The sequence below is a fragment of the Centruroides sculpturatus genome, unplaced genomic scaffold (genome assembly GCF_000671375.1).
Source record: "Centruroides sculpturatus isolate CEXI.00-Female unplaced genomic scaffold, Cexi_2.0 scaffold564, whole genome shotgun sequence".
Taxonomy (NCBI): Eukaryota; Metazoa; Arthropoda; class Arachnida; order Scorpiones; family Buthidae; genus Centruroides; species Centruroides sculpturatus.
The window spans coordinates 100,518-125,703 of record NW_019384878.1 but is presented as its reverse complement, the minus strand read 5'-3'; the positions used below and the strand labels follow the sequence as shown (position 1 = coordinate 125,703).

At 29.5% G+C, this 25,186-nt stretch overlaps 1 protein-coding gene across 1 annotated transcript; it reads right to left on the bottom strand.

Moving 5' to 3' along the window:
* Window positions 1-968: 968 nt before the first annotated feature.
* Window positions 969-12,474, bottom strand: LOC111630983 (mothers against decapentaplegic homolog 4-like). Its single transcript, XM_023375161.1, has 7 exons — window positions 12,382-12,474; window positions 12,157-12,264; window positions 11,998-12,060; window positions 10,546-10,729; window positions 10,294-10,462; window positions 5,614-5,752; window positions 969-2,465 (listed from the first exon to the last, which is right to left on the bottom strand). The coding sequence occupies exons 1-7, from the start codon at window positions 12,419-12,421 to the stop codon at window positions 2,254-2,256; spliced, it is 915 nt and encodes a 304-aa protein (XP_023230929.1). The 5' UTR covers window positions 12,422-12,474; the 3' UTR covers window positions 969-2,253.
* Window positions 12,475-25,186: the final 12,712 nt, after the last annotated feature.

The following is a 25,186-nucleotide window of genomic DNA, read 5'->3' as shown; positions in this document are numbered from 1 at the left end:
TGAAAAATTTTGAGGATGAAAATGTTGAATGGATGACAAATCTAAAAATCTTAATAGAATAATCATATTTTCTTACTACTTTTTCTTTTAGCTTTGTCTTGTACTCCCCAAAAATATGTAACATTGTGCACACTTTTTGGTGAATCAAGTCACTATAGTAGTAACTTGAAAATTTTAAATCATTTGCAAACAAAACAAATTGCTAGTGTTTATCATATCACTTTAGCTTTTACTTGAGAAGCAAGTAAACATTTTGTCTTTTACTACTAGTATAAATAAAATCTTTTGCTTACCACATGACCCAATACATATAATTTCTTTTCTTTCACTCTGAAATACAGAATTCTGGAACAGACTGTAAAAATACAGCTTTGCATGCATCATCAGCATAAAGATGTAATATAGGACAAAGTGCAATATTTTTACAGGCATGGTTAAATACAGTAATAGAATTAAAATGGAAAAATATTAAAACACTGATGTTACATTTAAATTTACATAACACAAGTTGGTTGCAAGCATTTTGCAGTTATCACCATAACATGTTAGCCACAACTGTAGTCTCAAATATAATTTTCAGGCATGTATCATTGGGTATTATCAATTTCAGTATATAAAATTATTTGTTTTCATCAATCTGTTTTTAGTAACCACTAAACCAGCACATGCTCAATTAATAAGTTCAATAGTGATTGTACTAATCATTTCTAAAATAAACAGGCTTGGGTAAGACTTGTCACAACACAAACAATTCAAGCTTATATTTGCGGAAAAATTCATAGCTTTGTAATATATTAAATATTTTAGTTGTTATACTTTTAAAAAGAAATCTATATAATTTACAAATTAACAGCAGTATATCAAAATATAAATAAAGGAATTGTATTTTAAAATGGAAATATTTTTTGTATTTAAATCTTGATAAATGATGATATTACTACTAATTTTTAGACGAATTAAAATGAGTTATGTTCCCAAATTTAATCAATTATAAATTTTTATTTTCTTCTATAGTTCTATCCAGTTACATTATTTGACCGTTCACATAAAGTACATCATGTTACGAGACAATTATATAAATATACAAGATAATTATAAAAATATTATGCAATTGACAATACATACAAAGATCTATGTTAAGCAACTTCACTTTCCGAACAGAAAAAACAAAATTTAAATAGATATTTGCATATTTCTTAATATGAAAAAAATTATCAAATTTTAGTGATAATTTATTAGAATTTCTTCATCATGTTTTCCTAAATAAAAATTACAAAAGTAAAAAGAGATTGCAATTTTATTATTATACAATTCATTACTTCAAAATGTTGCATTGCAATTTAGATTAGAATAATTTAAATTTATCTGTTTATAGTAAACATAATATTCTGTCAAAAGATTGTGACAACTTTTTACAAAAACAATTTATTTCTTCTGTGATTCTAGCCAGATGCTCTGCTCAATCAATCACGAAACAAACAGCAATTTAGTTTCGACCACACAAACCGATAATTATGATTTGCATCCTTCTGCAACAGAAATGGTATTGCATTTTGCTATTTACAAATAAGAAATTAAATGACAAAATTTTGATTTATTAACATTTAAAATTAATAATCGATTTCACTTTTGTATATTTCTTACAGAAATGTGTTTTTTAATATATATAGAAGACAATTAAAACAACTGTTTAATAGCTAAAATCAATATAGAATACAGTGCTATATACACAATATTTTTTATTTATAGCTTACATACTTTATAATCAATAAAAAAAATGAATAAAACTACTTAAAAACAATAAAGATACACATAGTTTCCTTAGAGAGAATTTGATGGCATGGCACTTTCCAATTTATAGTTATCTTGTATATTGTAAGACGGCTAAAGTAATTTAGTTGACACTCTTTCGATATTTTTATATTCGCAAAATTTATAAAATCTGAAAAACTTCAAGAAACATACAAAAGAATGAACAAACATACAATTGTATTGTTTATATTATAATAAAAAGTAATTTAATGAAATGAATTTATGATTTAAAATTATGTCCAGATGATTAAAATGTAAATGAAACAAATGCTGTATATTACAAAGTTTTGTCATCGAGTGTAGACGAGTGCATGCAAAATCAAAATATAAATATCTAATTATTTATTTATTTAAATGAATTTATGCATATAATTGTTGTTCAGAATTTGAGTAAAATTAGAAAAAATAATATACAATATTTAGATAATGGATATTTGTATATTATTCATGGGGTTGGGGATTATGATGGGGCATGGTGTGCAAAACTTCATCCAACAGTTGTAATGCCCTGTGCAGATGTACTTCAATCCAGCAGGGAGTCTCTTTTATGCTCTGTCGGGGATAATCAGGTCCCCAACCTTTTACAAAACTTAGGCGTAATATACAAAAACGTCTCAAGTCGTCCACACCGACTCCTGCTGCGGCAGACAAACCTACAACACAAGCAAAAATTATTTGTTTACAATAACAGAATAAACTATATCACTAATAAATTTCAAATTTTAAAATGCATAAAATGTGCATTCAATTTTCTACAATTGAATTGTTTGCAATTTGAGTGTTCCTTGAGAGAATGCAAAAATAAAATTAATAATCTAAAGATAAGTCTATCATAATCTTAAAAATTCCAGTCTTTTCTAACTTTAAATGTTAAAATTACAAAAACTTAAGTCATATCCACTAACAATTTGTTAAATATTTATAGTCTATTTATCATAACTTGGCACCTACTTTAAACAAAGATTTTGTTCTATTAATCTGCTGGAGACTTTCATTGGTCAAATCACAATCAGAAATGGCTCAACATGTGTTGACCAGTTAAGCCCCTTTCTCTGCACGTGTTAATTAATATAGGTCAGAGTTATCACAACAATTTAAAAATTACAGAGATAATACAGTACAGGTAACCCCCGTATAACATGGGAGTTACGTTCCAAAAAATTGCCATGTTATATGAAACAAAGAACTAGTGTGAAAAGGGAGGTTACGTTCTAAAAATTAAAAAGTATGCTGTTAAGTCCTTATTTAAATAAGATTTATTATTCATTTTTTTCATAGGTAAAATACTTATTTATTATTTAAGTAAATATTTTACCAGAGGATTATTCATCCTATATGATGATCTCAGCATGAGCGTCATCAACTGGTAACAGTTTTTGGGTGCGTTCGTTAATAGCGGTTGCTCTGCAACGGGAGTGCACTGCTGTTTGTAGGCATTTAGGAACAACAGTGAAAGAAAGATGGCAGTGCCCGCACTATCGATAGTATCATGATGGAGGAATCTATAATTCTAAAATGAGCTTTTAGAGGCAAAAGGATTCCAATTGTAAAATTTAATCATTAAATGGATTATTGTTGAAAGAGCATTCAAAGTAGTCACAAAAACAATTAGAATGCTCGCACAGAGTTATGCAGAAGTATAAAAGAACGCACCCTTTATTGCATTTCATGTTATACATTACCCAATTCCCAAACCGTGTTAGAGTGAACCCGTACTATAAAACCACCATGTTATACAGGGGATGTTCCCAATTCTCGAACTGTGTTAGAGTGAATCCGTGCTATAGAAGTTTCATGTTATACGGGGGTTATCTGTACTTAGAAAAGTTATTATAGCCTACTTTAACATTTTTATGTAGCCATTTAAATTATTTCCATCGCATAAATATACAGTAGTTTCTACCATTTTCACTATATCCTTCACGCAGATTTCTGGATTCGTTTCAGTTAAAGAATTAAACAAATTTAATACTATTTGTTTATCCGAGCTCCTCAGAGATTTTCCTTGCCGATGTTTACATTCAAGTTTTCCATTTTTGTAATTCAACAACACAGTTTGAAATAACGATAGTTATTGTAATGAATGGAAAAAGAAACAAAAACATTATAGTGCGCATAACAGGAAAAATTTATTTCTAATGATTCAGAATGTGCAAATATTCATTAAAATAACAACTTAACAAATATGAAATAATTATATTTATAATCATTGCTAAGTGACTAGTATTTCATTAATGATTTTATAAATAACAAAGAACTATTTTCTGTGGATGAATGAGATGCAATGCGATTTTTAATTGTATGATTATAACAATTTTGAAAATCCGAAATTTGTGAAACCATTGGATTAGTGTTAGAAAATCTTAATCTGTTGTATTCAATAGACCGCCTGAAGATGGTAGTTATATACTACTGAAAGTACTAGCAGACGAGTTCATTTTCTAAAGTCAGACGAGTTCATTCTCCAAGACTCCACTCCTGTAATGCCACAACACGTTAGTGTTATAATCATATAATAAACGTTGGCGTGAAGTGACATCACTGAACTCACTTCAGTCTTTGTTTCTTAAACAGAAGTGCTTTATGTTTTGGAACAACTTTTAAAGGTCATGAAGTCCAAAAACTTGTACTGTGGGACACATTTACAATTTTTCTTTTTCCACACAGAATGATAATATCTACTTGATTTAAAATGATTCTTAATATTGCCTTTAGTTTACAATCATCTGTCATACTTGTTGAACATTTTCTTTCACAATTTTAATGAATTATTTTATCTTCTTTACAAATGGAAATGTCATTTATCATTTATAATTTTCTTTTCCAAATTCATTTGTTTTAAGATTTTTGATACTGCAGATTGTGAACAGTTAATGATTTTGGCAGTTTTCAATTGAGATTTTGTTCATTTCATAAAATTTGGATAAATTTTCTCATTCCAGGTGATAAGTCTCTCTTCTGTCCCATTGCAATATATATCACACACGTTTATAAGATGTTTTTTGTATTTTGTATAAGATGTATTTTTTGACATGTTTTTGAACATGTCAAAAAATACATCTTTGTAACAACAAGTAATAATAATAATTTTAAATATTTCAATTTTTAGAAACAATAAATGATATATTGCAATTTTTTGAATTTCTTAAAATGACAAATTTAAAAAACTACTTAGCATTTCCAAATACAGTATTTAACCTGTTATTTCACTGTACAGTACTTTCAAAAAAGTACTGTACAGTCAAATAACAGGTTAATTAGATACTTAACAAATTAATAGCAAATATGATTTAAAATTTTATAATTTTTAACATTGAAAGTTTAAAAATTGTAAGATTGTGACGATTTTTTGACACAGAGTTATAGCGTATAGAAAATTATGCAAATCATTGAATATATTATAAATGTATGTTACACATACTAATTAAAGTATTCTCAAAATAACAAAATTTTACCATTATATAGCAGTGATATCTATTGACAAATTCTTATTTTTCAACTGCTTTATATTTTGAAAAAAAAAAAGGAAAAAACATTAACTCAACATTATAGCATCTATAGTGGATTAAATGTTAAAATTATTAATGTTCAAAATAATTAATGCATTTCAAGATGCACGACTTCATTTTTAGCATTTACCCACTGTTTAACTTAAACATTCTATTCAGTCACATAATAATAAAATAACTGATCAAATATTTAGATTAGATTTCTGAATTTATTTTTCTCTTTCATATTTGTAGCAGTGAGCATTAGTAAATGATGTATTAGGCATACATTAATTAAAAAATAAATTCTTACTTATGGCTGGTGCAATTCCACCAACTGAAGAGGGACCAGGCATATGTCCAGCAACTGCTGCAGCTTGAGCAGCAGCAGCTGCCTGGGCTGTAGCTGCTTGTTGCTGCATCTGTCTATGGCATTGACGGAGATCAAATACCTGAAAAAAACAAAAAAATATGCTATAAGCAAACTTTTGGCAATTTATTCAAATAAGTTACAAAATGAAATTAAGTAAAAAAATAAATCATATTCTCTCAAATTACTAGTTGAGCAATATAAAGAGTATTCATTTAAATATCTATAAGCATCTAGAGCAGTGATTTTCAACCAGTGTGCCATGAAAATTTTTGAAGGTTATTAAATACACTATTTTTGGGAGGGTGAGTGCTAGCCACTGGAAGTATGGGTGAACTTTTGGTGAAGCTTGATAATTGAGTGTTTTGAGTGAATTGGAAGACCATAAGAAGTTGAATTATGCCAGAAAGTATTGAACATTTGTTAATAGGTTATCCTGGATTTTGATTGCTGGATTTATTAATAATTGCTGGGATTGAGTCTAATCCAGGTCCTTTGCCTCAATCTCTACAACAGTTGTGCTAAGAAGATATGCAATATATGGGATCAAAAAACATTATTTACAAATTAGAATGCAGCTGTACCATACCTAAATTTTATATAAGGGAAACTGGCAGGAATTTGAAGATTTATCTTAAAGAACACATATCCACACTTAAGTATAACAACAACAACTCAGCCGTAGCAGTTCATTGTAACAGTGAAGGATGTCAAATAAGTATAGACACTGTTAAAATAGTCAAAAAAGAATCTAACACAAAAAAGAAGATGGTATGAGCATTTGGAAATACAGTTGTCCCTTGATAATCCGACAGGTATAGGACCAAAGGTGTGTCAGATTACCAAAAGTGTCCGGATTACCGAAAATAATTACATATTTCGCATTGTTTTGCTAGCAGTAACTTACAATATTCTCTACTTCAACTGTTCGAACAGAACTGCTCACCCACAACTCCTGCTTACCGTGCAGATGTAATTGGCAACGCAACTGGCAACGCATCTGCACGGTAAGCAGGAGTTGTGGGTTCGAGTCCCGCTCCGGGCCGATTTTTTCTCTCAGAATTGCTCACATAAAACACACGAAATGTGTGTCATCGAGTAAGAATTGGATGGGGAGATTCATATCGCGACATGCTTCTGTGCAAGCAGACACATAACGGGGACGGGTACCTTGACGGGAGGTGCGTCGGACTACTGAGCATGTCAGATTAAAAAAATGTCGGACTATAGAGGGACAACTGTAATTAAAAATAAAAATAAAATTATGGATAACAATTTTAGTCTAAAATTACATGAAACATGATACCCATATCTGACCAAAAGGGGGATGGAGGAAGGGGGAGTGTATAAATAAAAGGAAAAAATGGCGGCAAATTTCTGTTTTTTTTTTTCTACGAATCGCTTCATCATATTATAGTTCCACTGTAGACAAGTTTATGGTCTTGGTGTCTTAATGGTGAAAAAAGGTTTTTATTTCATTGTTTTAACGGTAAAACTGTTAGCTATGTTGTAGTTTTAACAGTGTCCTTCATTGTGTATACTGTTTGCCTTTCACTGCTTGTCTTATTTATATTACTTTATGTATCATACTGACATGTTTAATGTAAATTTACAATTTTTACATTTACATTATATATACTGTATTTTTAAATTGTTAACATTCTACTGTTATTATAGCAAATACTGGGAAATCAATAATTTGTACTCAGGTTTTGTACCAATTGTCATCCTTACTGTACATTTCATAAATATGTAAGTTAAATTACAAAATTTCTTAAAATAGATTTTTCCTGTTAACATAATTAAACTTGTATGCATTATTGACAAGACTATGTCTCATTTATAAAATCATGGTGCTGTTACGAGTACACATCTTAGATGTATAAGGGAAACAAGTCAGGAGTTGATTTTTGGTACAGAGTATTTGGTGCCCAAATCATGTGCACATAAAAAAACCCAGACTTGTAGCTAGTCAGGGGACTGAGAACCAAGTCAAAATAAAATACAAAATGGTGACACTCTTTCTACAAACAGGCACTAGTGCGAGATTTGCACATGTGTATATTGTTGAAAAGTTGGAAATGCAAATGTTGCAAAATCAAATTTTGACGAACAAATCTTTGAAAAAACCCATTTACCTTTCTGGTCTCAACCTGCTGACCTTGACTGGTTCACCAGATATATCTCATTTCAGCATCATAATATTTTTGAAACTAGATGGCACTAATTGTTATAACTTTATATTAAAAGTAACTTCTGAAATATAATTTTTTTTGTTTTTACATTTATTAATATATTTATTTTGTTTATGCAAAATAAAAAAATAATTTCGGATGATACAATAGCCATGACTTTTTTTTACAAAATTGGGAAAGTTTTGTTAGGCATCAATAAAAATTCAACCTGGAGCAACATGAAATGGACAGAAATTGACATTGGATAGGTTAATTTCACCGAAAATGCCTCACGGTCATGGCCAGTGAAGTTTGAACGATCGGATCAAACCATGAGTCTTGAGACAGTATTGTCCCAAAAATCGGCCTTGCTGTTTTACTTGTAGTTACATCATAAAGAGTTGATGAGGGACTAAATGTCCAAAATGAATGCATTTTGGACATTTAGTCCTTCATCAACTCTTTGGCTTTTTGTTGTTGCTAGGCTTATTAGACCATCATTCAGTACAAGACCAGCTTTAGGAAAAGTGATTTTATAAAGCTGGTCTTGTACTGAATGATGGTGTAATAAGCCTAGCAACAATGAAAAGCCAATATAGCACTTACAAATTTAATTGTACACCAGGCAAGAAGTGTATTATTGAATTAACCTAAAATAATGCCAACTACAGATGGGAGGTATTCAAATGTAAGAATTAGGAACTATTCTATTCCATAAAGTTTTCATTGTTCCCAAAAACTTGTGCTAGGTACTCAAATATGAGCTCATGACAGCAAACAAGCCAATTTGCATTCCAAAAACTAATATCTAGATTTGCCATCAGAGATTTTAATAGCATTTCAATAAGAGAGAGACCAAGATAGTCTGTGGTCTTGCTTCTCCAGGAATTTTAATACTATAATTAATCATTTACTTCAATCTCTAATTATCAACATATTAATTAACTTATACATATATCTTTCAAGACATTATCATAGAGAATTGTATGCAATACATATATATATGTTGTTTAATAAATATTTTAGGTCAAAACTTGTTATATTTTGACATATAGTTCATAGATCATTAGATCTTCAAAACTTTCTGTATTTTTAAGAAATCAATCTTCAAAAATTCTGTATTCTTACAGCAAACTTTATGTATAATGAAAACCTCAAGAAAAATATAATACAGTAGACCCCCCTATAACGCTTAGATACGTTCCACGCTAACCGAAAATTACGTTGTAGGAATGAGCCAATCGCAGCCCGATAGGTGGGAACTTTACGGACTAAGGCTGTTCGAAAGGTTTTCTTCTATAAAATTAACCGATTCTAGACTAATTCCACTCAACATTTCCAAAATACGTATAATTTTTTGGGAATAATCTGTATAAACTATGCTATAAACAAAAAATTGTAGGATTACTTACACCGTTCGACTACGCCGTTGCTTAAAGCTGGTTTTCATCGCGGAACAGCACGCGAAACGACGGCCGCAATTTCTGATAACGAATTTTTGGCGGAAAAATAACTTGACCTTTGGAGACATCATTAATATAAATAATTTTTATGGACGTTGAATAAGAAGTGTTTCTTTCACAAGAAATGTATAAAATTAGTGCTGTATTAGACTTACGGTACCTAATTTACATACTGTGCAGACGATAATAAACTCAACTTACTAGCCTAAAATCTCCGTAGCGTGTTGCCAGGCGGCAGAAAGCATATATATAATTATAATAAAGTTACAATAAATTAAGTTAATATATAATTATATATACAGTACCTAATTTATATATAATTAATATATAATTATATGTACAGTACCTAATTTATATATAATTTATATATAATACTAAACAGACGATAGCAAACTCAATTTAGCCGCTCCGTAGCGTGGCGCAGGGTCGGAGGAAAGTAGTTCGGCTGCTCATCCACTATTGGTCCAGACTCTATCAATCTTGTCGCGAAACGACGTTATAGGAGGTACGTTATACGAAAGTTGCTACAATTTTTTCGCTACGTTATAGGAATTGTCGTTATAGGAACGTACGTTATAGGGGGGTCGACTGTAGTCATATTTTAAAAACATAATACATAATTATATATATAATAAACAATATATATCTTATGTCATCACAAACTTTATAACTTGAAAACTTTTTAATACAAAAGCTTCAATTATAATTCCTGAAAATTTCTTCCTGAAATTATTGTTTATTTTCAATTTAAATGAATTATTAATAAAGATGTAATAATTCAAACTCAATTTATTCTTCATGATTTTTTTCTGTATTATAATGCAATGGCATATAAATCCATACTATTATAGTGATTTTTTTTAACATAATGAAATTTTCATTAGAACTAAAATAACAATCAGCATTATTTTTTCTTATGAAATTTATTTATTTTTATATATTTGAATAAGTCATAAAATAATATCAATTAAAGTCCAGCTATTTACTTTGATATAGGCACTTTGGTATATCTTGTGTACAGCATCACCAGGAGCTCTTCCTGCTTCTCTATCCAAATAATAGCTCTGTACAAATATACTATGATCACTAAGACATCTAACCCAAACATCACCTTCACCTCTAAGATCAAGTTGAACTCCTTTGCCTATATGTAGCCTGCAGATATATATTATATATAAAATATCAATTCATACATATTTCAATAAATAAAATATTTGTTATATCTTTCAGTATCATACCTGGCCTTCTCACTATGTTCTGTCCGATGAACATTTGACAAAGCTCCCAAACAAAATCGATTTCCTCCTGAAGGATCTACATAGCCATCAATAATAACACTACTATATGCTGAAGGGACTTTAAAAGTTTCTCCTACTTGCTGATCAAGTTCAAAATATGCAATGGAACACCAATATTCTGGAGCTTTATAAAGAAATATTTCAGTAAATTTCATTGCTTCTTAATTTTATATGAAATTTTATATTTACTCTTATAAATGAAAATTTAATTTTAAGAAGTAAAATTAATTTTAATTAGATTAAATTTCACATTTAAAAGTATCTTTTTGAACTTTTAACTTTAAAACTACACAGTTCTGCGAATTTTTAATTAAACATTATGAAGAACTCATTTATGTTTAAAAATTTAATTACAAAATTTTCTCTCATTTTTCTTTATTTTTATAAAATTGAATAAAGTAATATATAACAGAATAGTAAAATAAAATTTAGTTCAGTTTACTATTTTGTTATATTAAACTATCATTATTATTATTATAATTATTCTAAAAATGTTTAAAACAAATAATTCTTTCTTCATTTAGCTTCTTGTTTGGACTTGTACTAAAATGTTATTTCAGCAACCTAATAATGCTGTTTTTTCCCAAACTTATCACAATGACTTCTGTATATTATAACAGTATTTTTTAATTCTTTTTACGTATCTTTAACAAAATGCATTTTGGACTCTTATCGTCCTTCTTCAGCTGTTTTAGTTGTTAAAAAGTTTGTTAACTTAAAAAGAATAAAAAAGTGTTATAATATATGGAAGTCATTGTGATAAGTTTGGGAAAAAATGGCACTATTAGGCTGCTGAAATAGCATTTTAATAAATTAGTAGTAAAAATTTATTTTTACATTAAAAATCATTTTGAATTCAGTTTTAAATATTATAAATTATATAGTTCTAAGTAAAATGTATAATTCATAATACAATAAAATCAAAACCAAATAATTGCTGAATTAGATTAGGCTGAATTACTACTACTAATTAAATTTATTAATAGTGAGGTTGAGGCCGAAGTTTTAAACGTGAAAACGTGTACATTGAGCACCGCTTTCCTGTAAGCGTAGAAGTTTGACAATAGTGTTTGGAATGTCGAGCATGATTCTACTGACTATCCAAACACCATTGTCAAACTTCTAGGCTTACAAGAAAGTGGCACTGAATGTCCAATATACATGTTTTCGAGTTTAAAACTTCAGCCTCAACCTCACTAATGTTATATTATTAACATTTATTAATATTTAATTGTTAACAATTAATAATAATTAATTAAATATTAACACATTAAAGCCAAGTTTGGCTTTAATTAACTATTGGGCTTACAGATGTTTATATTTGTAATAAAATCAAAAGTCCCTATATAACTGAAATTGTGAATATTACATAGAATTATTTTGTAGACATACCTGGCTGAGTTGATAATGTTCCTTGCAAAGTCATATCATTATGTAATTGATTAGGATGTTGCCCTTGAAAAATAATTAATTACATTTACTACTTTCAAATAAAATTATTAAAATAAGAATCTTAAAAATTCAACTTATAATTCACTAAATTGTTCTTACAATAACCTGGATGCTGAGGCCTCAAAGAAGCATCTGGAACAGTTGGGACTGATGCTGGCACTAATGGCTGAACTAGATTTGCACTACTGCTACCCCATACATTTGTTGCTAAATAAGTATTTATCATTACTTTTATTTATTTCTCATTTTGATTAAGCAATCATTTTTAATATTAAACAGAGAGAGAATGTAGCATATAACTGAAAACAATATTTTAAAAGTTACCAATTGTATTAAAAGACTGAGATGTTTGGATAGATTCCATAGAATTACTACCATTCTGTTGTAAACTGTGAGTATCAAGACAAGATGTATCACCAAGACNTAACAAAACTATATCATCATCATTGTACTACTAGAAAAAATTTGATAGAAGAAAAGATTTTAAAATAATTAAAAGCACTTTCACTCACATATGACTCAAAAAACAACAAACTGAATTCTTAACTTTTAAACAAATTGTTTAGCCTCATGAAATATGTAAACTGTTTTTGTGTTGGATTGAATCTTTGCAAGACAAAGACAGAAGACATATGATTATAATGATATTCTTATAATTTCATTATAAAATGTATTTTTGTATAAAATTTGTTTCCTACATAACACTGTATTGCAAATAAAATTTGAAATATAATAATTTTGAATATTTTATAAAGCAATATGAAGAACATTTAATAAATTTTCAAACCTGTAATCTTCCATCAAGAGTCCTTTGTATTGTCACACATTTACTTGGATGTGCTCCATTTGTTGTAATAGCTGTTATTAAGCTATCTAGTTCATCACGTTTCTCTTTCAACTTTTTCACTAAACTTTCAATAGCTCTTTTAGAAAAACTCTCAGATTCTCCACCTTGACGATGACACATTAAGCTATGAACAATGCTGAGGCAAGCATCTGCAGATGTTGGGGCATTTGAAGTCATCTTTAAATACTTATGTAATAAACAATCTATGTCAATATTTTTATTAACTTCTTAAATGACTTTTCTTGTATTAATCACAGAAATAATCTTAAAATATATTTTGATTCAATAACAAACAATAAGAGAAAAGTTCTCCATAATATGTTCCAGTTCTGTTTAATATTTTTTACTTTAATGTAAATAAAAATTGTAGAATTTTGTTTAATTTTTTCATTCATTTCTGAAAAAATATTCTAAATGTTTACATTTCAAATTAAGAAAACAACTTTTAAATTTACCTGAACTTGTTTTAAGTAAACAAAGATGATAAAATATATTTTATTTATACCATACCAGATAAATATTACTTGTGAAAATTTTTGTCATATAAACTCGTAAGTAATAGCTTACTTCAAAGCATACTTGTATAATCTAAAAAAGTTGTTAAAATCCTTCATTATAACTTACTTGTTTGTTGTAATGTGAGACTGGATAAATCTGGAAAAAAATCAGTAATATATGAGATTCTACATTAAAGTTATAAAAATAAAAATATCAAAAACATACCAATTCCAGGTGATACAACTCTTTCATAATGGTATGGGTTAACACAGACATTATCACATTTCAGATCAAATGCATATTGACAATACTTAACATGTTTTAATTCATTTTTATGTAAATCTGGCCAACGCCATATTCGAGCATATATCACATGAGGAAATCCTTTACGACCAGCCACCTATAAAGATAAAGAGTAATAGACAAATTTATATTTAATTAATGTATAATACCTAGTAATTGATTTTTCCATAATAATTGTTTAAATTATGGGATAATTATTTCTATAACACTAAGTGAACATAAACAATTATGGAAAATCCATAATAATGGACATCTCTATACATATAACAAATAATCTTTAAGCAAATATGAGTTTGGTTTTAGATTATTTCTTATGTAAATATAGAATCATGAATACAAGTTTTCTATTTTCCATAAATTTCTCATCTAGGAAAAGTAGAATATTTAAAATTAAATTTATGACTGAATTCCATAAAACTTAAAAAATTAAATAAAAATAAGTAACTTTGNTTAATCTACAAGAAATTATCAGCAAAATATTCAAAAAATTTTGGTCACTTATTTGTTACAAATTTATATTTAAAAAAATTAATATCTATTGTTTTTCCACTTTTATGAGTTCTCATTTATCAAGATGAATAGAAATGTTAGCTATTTGTATAGTCATTGACAATCAAAGTTAATTCTGCTTGCAATATTCTGGTATTGTGAAAATCATTCTTTACTGTAATTTTTAGATAATCTGCAGAAAGTTGCTAAAATGGAAAAAAATCTTTGCATAATCTACCCTACCTTGTTTCTGCAGTAGATAGTGAAAATATGGCTTGTTTACCACTGACTTGCTGTGTAAAAGAGACCATCTCAAACATTTAAATGTTTTTTGTTAAGTGGTGATCCACAGCATAAAATCTTTAACAGAAATCACCATCTTAGATTTTGTTTAATTTCAGTTTCCTGTACTTTATCATAGGATTCCACATCCAGAAAATTTTCAATGAAAATTTTACTGAGGTAGTTTTATCAGTTTTTTTCAAATATAGCCTTATAATTTTAATCTAATTTATTATGCAGGATGGTTTCAAAATATGGGGACAAACATTGTATTTTCCTTTGGAGGTGTTCTAGTTTTGTGTGTGTCTGAAATGTAACTCCAAATGAATATGTCTTTATTGGAATGACATGTGTTGATAGCTTTAAATATGTGTTTTGTATTTAGCTGTATTGTTAGTACCTGTATTCAGTTTATTGAGTATCATTGTGTACTGTCCTCACTCACACACACTGTGATCATCTTTGTGATGCTCACAGTGTGTGTGAGTGAGGACATAGTTGAGTCAGTGTTGCATTCACTACTGATGGCCAAGGGAGATTGACAGATTTTTTAAATGTGACTCACTGTTTAACCCATAAACATGGACCTTGTTAACCTAGGTAACTAATGAGCAGTATCATGCTGCAAACATGTAACAATCATGATTTTTGTTATCTCCACAGAAGTGAGTGCACTAAAGACAGTTGCCCCTAACATAGGAAACAGATGCTGCTAAGCAGCTATCCACTCTGGATCAGATGCTGCTTTCAATTCTCCCCATAGACCTTTCACTGACATGGGTGGACCTACTGGAAGCTTATGGTCCTGTTGGCTTTGTTTTAATTTATTGGGACTACTGAGCTCTCGCTTTCAACAAGATGATGACTTGCAAGAGAGATTATTATTAAATCTAACAGAAATGAAACATTATGATAAAAATTTTTGTCCCTCTGCACTTCTGCAGTACTCTTTCGAATAAAAGGTGTGCCTCTTTCAACACAAATTATTTAAGCTACAGATTAAAGTTTTCAGATATTTATAATATCTATCCTCAGGTCCTTACAATCAAACATTGAAATATTTGAATATTTCAATGAAAACATCCAAAAACATTAATCTGTAGTTTAATAAATTTGTGCTGGGATTTAAGGTTTTGTGAATATTGTTTTTAACAGTATCCAGTTGAACTTGAAAGATGTGCTTCTTTATATGGAAAAGACTTGACAAATTATAATAGACTATCCAATAAAGTGCTGAAATTTAAAAAAAATTCAAATACAGTTTAGAAAATATTATAAGATAAAAAACTGGCACTGATTTAATGTGTCTGAAACTCTCACAAACACAAAGGCTACAGACTCCATGATGCTTGTGCTATAGATGCAATAATAATTCAGTACCATTCTGTCATATATATTAATACATGTTTGTTGTGAGTTCTTTGCAACTTATATGGAAAGTGTCTTCACTTCAATTGCAATTATTGATATCTAATGATCTTAAATTTCCAGTTCACAAAGTACTCATTTCTTCTTTTTATCACCAAACTAAGTGTGTGCAGTGCATCAACATAATTTAATAATACAGGTGTATGCATAATTGTTATCAATTCAGTAGTTTTGTCACTAAATCTAGATATTTTAAATATTTATGGCAACAAAAATTTTAAGTTTTCTATTGCTGATACAGAGATTTAGTGATGTTTTATGTTCTTTAATAACAAAAAAAAATTTATATTACTAATAGAAACTATAAAAAGGAGTGACTCACATTAACCAATTAACTGAAGTGTATATGATCGATATTTGTGAACATTTTTGTAGCCCCTTCTGGGCTCTTCCTCAGGCTTCTTTTTTGTTCCAAACAAGTTGGCAGTTAACATTCGAAAATACATCAAATGGTATTAGTTTGGAATATCATACGCACAAGTTCCAAGTTGTTTAAATAATATTGAACAATACAATGAGTTCGGATGCGCATGCATTTCACTAAATATGATTGCAAATTAAATATTATTGTCTAGTAAGATCTGCCATGCCATCGAAAGGCACATCTCCTCCTTAAAATTAATGCAGGTGGTTCTGCATCCAGCCTTAAAAATTTCAATTGTCTCCAACCATTTGAGGTGCAAAGTGGTAAGAATAATACAGGTTCTGGTGAAGTCTGCCATAATATCCAGGTCTGTCACATAAGTGGAGGGGGCAGTTGTACCCTATTATGTTGTATGTCAGATTTATGCTCCTTTATCCTGACCCTCACTGAACGTTTGGTGGAGCCAACATATGCCATTTCCCTATCCCATCTGTTTTCTCTGGTATGGATGCTATAAATGCCTGGTAGTCTGTCAGGGTTAGGATGGTCTTTTCCATTATGCAGTATGTTGAAAATGGACAGGCATCTCCTGTAGGCAATATTGACCCGATGTCTCTTGGCAATTGTGGTGTACAATGATTTTAAATAGGGGTTAAATGTAAGGATCCCCTCACTTTTAACCCCTATTTAAATTTAACCACCACAAATCAAGATCATATCTAAAGTATACTGGAGATTGATAAAGATTGAGAACTGATCCTCATCAGGAGTGATCAAAATTTTATCTCATCAGGAGAAGAGAAAAAAACCTTTGATGCAACACTAACTACATGTGGGATGTTTGTTTTACAGAATCAGATCGGGTTTAGCATGTTATACATCTATATTGTTTATTTGATGTTAGAATACAGAATGGATAGAAAATATTATTCATTGTGCCAAAAAGATAAAGTATAAGAAGAATATCTTAATGGAAGGATCACTACAAAAAGATTCATTAAATAAAGTTTAAAGAGAATGAATTGTGATCATGTGATTGTGAATGTATGGGAAAGAAATGTAGTGTTATGAAACCCTTACTAACTGAAAATGCTAAAGATTCCTCAGTCATAAACAAAGATAAGCCAAATGAACTGCAGAACTAGTGGATACATATACATTATGTGTTATTGTGAAAAATTCAGAAACAGACAGGCCTAATCTGTTATGGAAAAAAAAATTTATCTGAGTAAGGTAACATAAGGTAAGAAGTTTCAGTGTTTAGATGACCTTATCTATCTAGGAACTTGGTCTAAAAACTGTAATTAGTAATTTTAGAGTAAGAACAATTTTAACAATTATGTAGACATTTGTGAAGAAAACTTAAATTTCCTATAAACAGAGTCAAGAAATTGTTTTAGTATTTATCATTGTTTTTGATGTCTTTCAGACAATGAAAAAATTAAGCAAATTTGACTTCTATATTCACAAACAACAAAATGCTAGTATTGTTTGCATTGCAAATTGTTCAATTCTAGAGCTGCTCTCTCACAAGAAATAGATTCAGAATCTGGAAAAGTTTACTGAAAATTCTCTTTAATCATGAACTGTCCTGCATCCATATCAATAACATGTGTAAATGGAAAGAACTTTCACAGAGAGTTCAAAGCTCAAAATTAATGGATCTAGTAACTCAAGATATGATTTATCAGGAAGAAAAAAAGTGAAAGGTTGTTTTGGTGATATTATTTTCTATAATATGCTTTCTTGCAAAAAGAAATTTTCCTTTAAGATGTGATCAAAACATTGGAAAGTTCAGCTAATATGAACAAGTTGAATTAATGGCTAAGTTTAATTTGGTATTAAGTCATATCAATTCATATCAATTGTGCAGTTAAACTTGGATAATCAGTTACAAAATTGACTACTTACTACTTGAGTAACATACAAAATAAAATTATTACAATAATTTTTAAAGAAATTTTATCTATGACAAATTATAGACACAAAAATAACTATTATTTAATAATACTGGATTGTACACCAGATTTAAGTCACAAAGAGTAGTTAAGTAAGATTTTAATAGTAGTAAATATGTTTTCAAAAGTAATTGATATAGAAAAATATTTTTTTTGGACTTTTTTGTAGTGACACTATTGGAAAAGATCTCACTAAATCACTGTTTCATATACTATCTAACCTTGACATATTTCTTGCATATTATTGTCTTACAACAATCTTACAACAACAGAAGCAATATAAAAAGGAAAGAAAAGTGGCACTCAAGCTTGTACCATTAAAGAAAACTCAAGAGCTCATTACATCCCTTGCTGTGTTTATAACAAACTTGGTTGTTAGTGATACAGTTAAATCTTTAGTAATTGCATTACACTTTTTCAATGTAATATAGAGATTCTTTGCATTATTTTCTTAAATCATAAAGTGCTGGAAAATAAAAACCATGTAAAACTGACATAAGAAACCATATGTACCATATGACATAGAAATCATGTAATATAAGATGGGAGGCTAGAATTGAGTGTCAAAGTTTTAAGGTCTGAGCTTAATCACATAAGACTTGAATTAGCAGAGTTAAAAGAATCTTGTAAAGATCATCACATGCATTTTAATGATGCATCTAGTCTGCTCAAAGATATCACAAAATTCAAGTTTTTTTATGTATTGTGATTTGGTATAGTTTCCTTTCTCATATCACCAGAATCAATAAAGTAGTCAACAAGAAGACACACCACAGTGAACTGGTAAATGCAACACTAATTCTAATTAAAAGAATACAGCATCAATTATTTTGAAAAAATCTAAGAAAAAAGAATTTATTTCATCTTAGGAAGTGTCATTCAGTACAAAGATTTCCAATCTGGAATTATGAAAGGGTAGTTTTCTCATGAAAGTAAGGATGAGCTCATTTTAGGAAATAAAAACCATTTAAGAATAAACTACTTCAGTATCATGGTAAAAATTGCTATTATGTCTGAAAGAAGGATTTCAACAGTTAAGTGATCACTGTAATGTGTTCAGTGTTATTTGTGACAATAAGAATTTGACAATAAACAATGGCAATCTCAATAGTAGCTGTAAAAATCTTGCTTAAAGACTAATATACAGTATACAGTCATGAGACAAATGCATCAGATCTTGTATATGAATTGGAAATAATATCTCCCATGTTACATATACTACAAATGCCTGTTCAGCAGTATTTCAATACATCTTTGCAAGAACATTTTCTCAAATATGCCAGCTCCATTGAAAAATTTGGGATTTATGCTATTCCCTTACAAAATTCTCTAACTGGGTCAAAGCTATTATATACTGGGGCAACTACCAGAATGTTCCATCTCCATCTTGCAGAACATTGTGAAGATGCTGTGCATAATAGTTGTACAACAGAACTAACTAAACAAGTAATAGAAAATAAATTTGATCTGCTTTGGTGGTCACAAACTTTTCTCCTAAGATACTGTGGAATGGATGAACACTATTTATCTGGCAGTTTATTTTCATTCAAAAATATCAATGTCAATGTCAATTACTGTGTATTAATTTATTATTGTATTTTAGTTCAGTAATTTTTATTAAGTTTATTTCATTGTGTACCCTGATTGTTAAAAATTTTGTAATTTTATATATTTCAATTTCGATACTTAGCAACTAGCTCCACAACCTTACTTAGTTCAATGTAATGCAACAAATTTTTCTCTGTGCACACAAGCATAAAAGCTTCTAAAATGTTCTTGTATAAGAAAATACTTCAATTTTGTGTGCAAGTTTAGAAAAGCAATGTTTACATGCTACATGTCGTCATAACTTGTAGCATGTACACACTGTGGCAAGCTTTGATTGGATAGTTACACTGGAATAATGATGGGTTTGTTTGAGTCCACAAAATTTCTAGATTGAGGTGAGACACTTCAACTTATTTTATATAAAAACCTATTTCAATTCAGTTTATAACAAATGCTGATGACAAAGAGATGTCATTACTCTGTGGCTAAGACAGATTAATCTAATTGATTTAATCATAATTCTTATAGTGAGAATAAATAACAATTAGAAATGGTTATATCAGCAATGATGAACCTGTTTATGAAGGTGGGTCATAACTGAATTCAAAATTTAGTAACTCCAAATCACAGGTCAAATTTTAACTGAGTAATTAAAATGAAATTTTTTTAAAAAATGCTTATAATTTTGCTTTAGTTAACTTTTTAATCTGTATCAGGAAAATAATAAATTCTGCATTAATAAAAAGAAAAATATAATGATGTTATTATTGATGAAAACCAAATATTTCATTTAATGGGAAATCTGTTGCTGTTTATTTGATCATTCTTTCTTAGGTTCATAATTAGTAGCCTTTAAGACTTTTTCATGTCATCTTTAGGATCTTGCTTTCACACTACATATAAAAAAATATTTGATAAAGCTTAAAACTTTTCATCTATATATATATAAAAATGAATGTATGTGTGTGTGTCCTTCATGCATTACAACACCGTTTATCCGATTGCCGTGAAACTTTGAGAAGTTGTTTAATATACTCCTGTGAAGGTTTCTGGCATAGTACGATTGCCATGAAGCTTTGGGAAGTTTTTTAATACACTCCCGCGAAGGTTTCTGGCATTTATCCTACAATAGATAGCGCGCGTTTACACGAGCATTCGAGCACTGTGTTTGATCGATTTCAAATTGTGAAGACCATTTCCCCCCTTCAAAAAATATCTCTACATATGCATTTGTGAACTGTTATTTACGATATTTGTAATAATTTTTGTTTAATTATTTTATTTCAACTTTTTTTGCTAATTATGTATTCGCTTGAACTTCGTTAAAACCTTAACTGTACCCCGAACAACAACCGAAATGGTAGGAAGAAATTCGCATATTTTACCAATCTAGGTATCTCCCCTTTTCCAAATTTTAATATCGACTCAAAATAATTTAAAAAGACAAATTACAATAAAACAGTTTATTATCCAACTATCAGAAATTTCACATGCCAAGGAAGAGAGGAAGGAGCAATTAAATAATTAAAATTATAAAGGATTAAAAAATATATATATAAAAATGGGGAATATCGCACTTCTGACAATCGCTGCAAGTGTATGGGCTAAATTTGGAGAATCCATGCTTCTCGCATGGACAACTGTATGTGGCCAGCTCACGCATCAGAAAACCTTCTGATATATTTGTATACGCACCAGACGGAAAAACAAAAAATATTGTGTATCCACAAACATTCCAATAAATAAATAGAATTGAAACGACACTTTGAAATGTTTTCCCGATGAAAATGAATAATAATAATAAGTTTCAATAAAAATGATAAAATGTAAATTGAATTTTATCATAACGAGTTTGCTTATTTCCTTTCTTCTGAGATTGCAGCAATGTGTGACGGGTAAGCTAGTAATTTATAAAAACCTAATACTTTCTGAACATTCAATGTTGGTATCTCAAAATCATGTGGGTTACAGGCTTACCATCACTGACATTGATGTTCTAGGCAGTTCCAGAATGAGATCAACAAACAGAAAACATTATTCCTTTGTAAGTGATACAAAAACAATAGCAAAAATGAAACATGAAATCACATTACTCTTAAGAGTGTAGTAATAAATAAAATATTCTTTTTGATTGAAATTTATATGTGTGTTATAATTATAAATCCATATAGTACAGTGGGTGATCAGTTAACAAACAAATCGGATAACGAACACTTTCGCAAAAGATTTTTATGACCAGACAACGAACACATGTTCAGATAAAGAACACTTCACTGAACAAACACAAGAAGAAGCAACGTAAAATAATGAATACCGATTGGTCTTCCTTTGTCTTCAGGCAACAATTCGAAACTTTCCAGAGCACAGGAGACGTCGACATTGACATTCAACCCAGTATATACTGATCGGATAGTATTCCCCCAAACTTTGAAACTCTCCCTTGTAATTCCAGCCTTTTATATTTCTGATAGAAACAATCCTTTTACGTTTTCTTCTGAAAAAGAGGATTGATGCCGATATCTGCTATTAAAGATCTTTTGAAGAAGTGGGAGGATGTCAGAACAGCTGTCTTAAAATGGCATCCAAACCTGGTTGAGGTTAATAGGCTTAGGGATCTCTACAATTACAATGTGATTAATTATTTCTGAAAAATCACGAAGAAGACAGAAAAGAAATCGACATTGGACAGATTCTTCAACCCCCACAAACAGAAAAAACATGGCAAATAAATATGCAAGACCATGTATATATGTATTTTTATTATTACATATGAATAAACGTAGTAAGAAAGTATATATTTTTTATTTTTAGGGAGTCTCCAGAACGAATTAATCAAATTCCCATAGAAACCTATGGTAAATCGATAATTGGTTAACAAACAATTCGGATAGCAAACAAAGTCTTGGAACGGATTATGTTGGTTAACCGATCACTCACTGTATGTAGAATACTTAAAAGAATGTTTGCATGTCTATCTGTTGTTAGCTTCATGAAATGCTATATTCATAAAAGTAAAGAATGAAAAATGCATTGGTAGTTCCTAATGAAACAATCTCAACATTTAGTACGGAACAAATCCTAGTAGTTTAAAGTCCAAAACAGTTCCAATCTGGAACTACCTACTTCTAGTTTAACTCATTAGAAAAATAACAAATAATACAGGACACATCAACTTTATTTTTAACTTTTTTAATGAATTTACTAAAGCTGAAGGCTCTATGGTTTCTCCAAGGCTAGGAGTTGAAGTGATTAGTAATCTAATAATAAGATAAGAAAAAAAAATGGCAAAACTTAAAGATGTGGCTAAATTTTGAACACTTAATAAAGAGAAAGCCTTGAAAATGATGCAAGATAAGCTTTGCTGACAGATTGATAACCAACAGGACATTTATATTTAATTTTGTATAATAATCAATGTAAAAAATTGTAGGCATTGTCATATCAATGACCAATCGATATGTGCCACACTTTGCCAAGAGATTTTAATCTCTTGACAAGAACTTAAATTTTATAAAATTGACTTAAGATAACAATCCAGACTAGTGCAAGACATATGAATAGACTGATGAATCAGGATTTTTACCAAATTCCTGATGGCCAGTCTCTATCATTAAATTTCATAAAGAACGTTGAACTGAAAGATTCCTGCATTAATTGGCATTCTAATAAACATATTACAATAACATGAGACCAAATGAAAATTAAAAACATATTCAAATTCAAACTTTCAGAAATTGATCCCAGATCAGGCTATCTATCTTGTTGATAGTTAAACTCTTAAGAACTTCTTTTTTTTTTTTTTTTTGTGATAACTCAGGATATATTTTTTCCTTCTTAATTGAAGTTTTTAGACTATTTACAAAAAAATTAAATTTTTCGAGTCTATCTTTTAAATCCTTTATACAACACCACAGAAGTAACAGTCTAAAACATTGCTTTTGAAGAAAACTTCTAATGAAGAAAACACTTCTAAAACAGGTAAAAATTGGTAAAAACAGTCCACAAAGTTAAAAAAGATCAAAGTGCCAGCCTTTTCTTTTAGGTTCTGACACTTTTTACATTAAAACCATAATGAATTCTTCATACCATATTATTTTATCCTCTTTTAAACTGCTTCTGGCCCTCTAGTGGTAGTTACGAGTAATCCACATTATTTGCATACAGTTACAAAAAGTCCACAAAGTTAAAAAAGATCAAGTGCCAGCCTTTTCTTTTAGGTTCTGACACTTTTTACATTAAAACCATAATGATAAAACCATAATGTAAAAAGTGTCAGAACCTAAAAGAAAAGGCTGGCACTTTGATCTTTTTTAACTTTGTGGACTGTTTTTACCAATTTTTACCTGTTTTAGAAGTGTTTTCTTCATTAGAAGTTTTCTTCAAAAGCAATGTTTTAGACTGTTACTTCTGTGGTGTTATATAAAGGATTTAAAAGATAGACTCGAAAAATTTAATTTTTTTGTAAATAGTCTAAAAACTTCAATTAAGAAATCTAAGAACTTCTTTACCAAATCCCTTAAGCCATGGTCACACCTTGAGACTTCCAGACACTCAGGCAACTGCAACCACGATGGCTGTTCTCATTAACTTCACTGATGGATCAATTAAATCCCCTTCAAAAACCAGCATGACTGCAACCATGACTAGAAACGAAGTTTGTTCTACTCATGCCAATTGCAAATGTGCATCCAATCAGCAAGTCATACAGTGACAACATTGAAAATAGTTCATCATCATGGAGGAAAGTTAGAGGGTTGATACTTTTACAGAATCGAGATTGATCAAGCTTATTCAGGTTCACGAATGCCTGTGGGATTTTAATTCTTCATTTTATCAAAGATTTTATATCTTCGTGTATTCCTGCCAGATCTATCAAAATGATCACAAATATTTTTTTATTCATTGCAGAAAAGAAACTGATTGCCATTTTAATAAGAAAAGTGGCTAAAATTCCATAAATACTTTGAAGTAGAACATAAACAGTTGGTAAATGCACAAAAGTAATCAAAAACAAGCTACTGTAATTTTATAGGTTATTATAGGGTCATATGTTTCCAAGTTGCAATGTCAGCAAACAATGTGTGACCATGAGAAGACACATGTGACTCATGCTTGTTGCAGTTGCGGTCGCCTGCATGGCTGGAAATCACATGGTGTGACCACAGCTTTAGTCTTGCCTAGGGAATTTGGCAAAGAAGTTCCAAACAATTCCAAACTAATTTACTGCCTCTTTTCTTTATATTATATACTTCCTTTACCTTATCAAAGCAAAAAGACAGTTTAAGGAGTAATCCAAAATAAGCAAAGAGAGAGAAATACATAATATAACACAAGCACACGAGCATTTATTTATTGTGACATCATCACAAAGCCAGACTGCAATTTTTATCACATTTTTAATTTAAAATATAT

Excerpts from the sequence above, each read along its gene's own strand:
- LOC111630983 (XM_023375161.1), bottom strand. The coding sequence starts at position 12,421 with ATGGAATCTATCCAAACATCTCAGTCTTTTAATACAATTG. Across the intron at positions 12,265-12,381 it reads TCAGTCTTTTAATACAATTG|CAACAAATGTATGGGGTAGC; the intron begins GTAACTTTTAAA and ends ATACTTATTTAG. Across the intron at positions 2,466-5,613 it reads TGGAATTGCACCAGCCATAA|GTTTGTCTGCCGCAGCAGGA; the intron begins GTAAGAATTTAT and ends CTTGTGTTGTAG.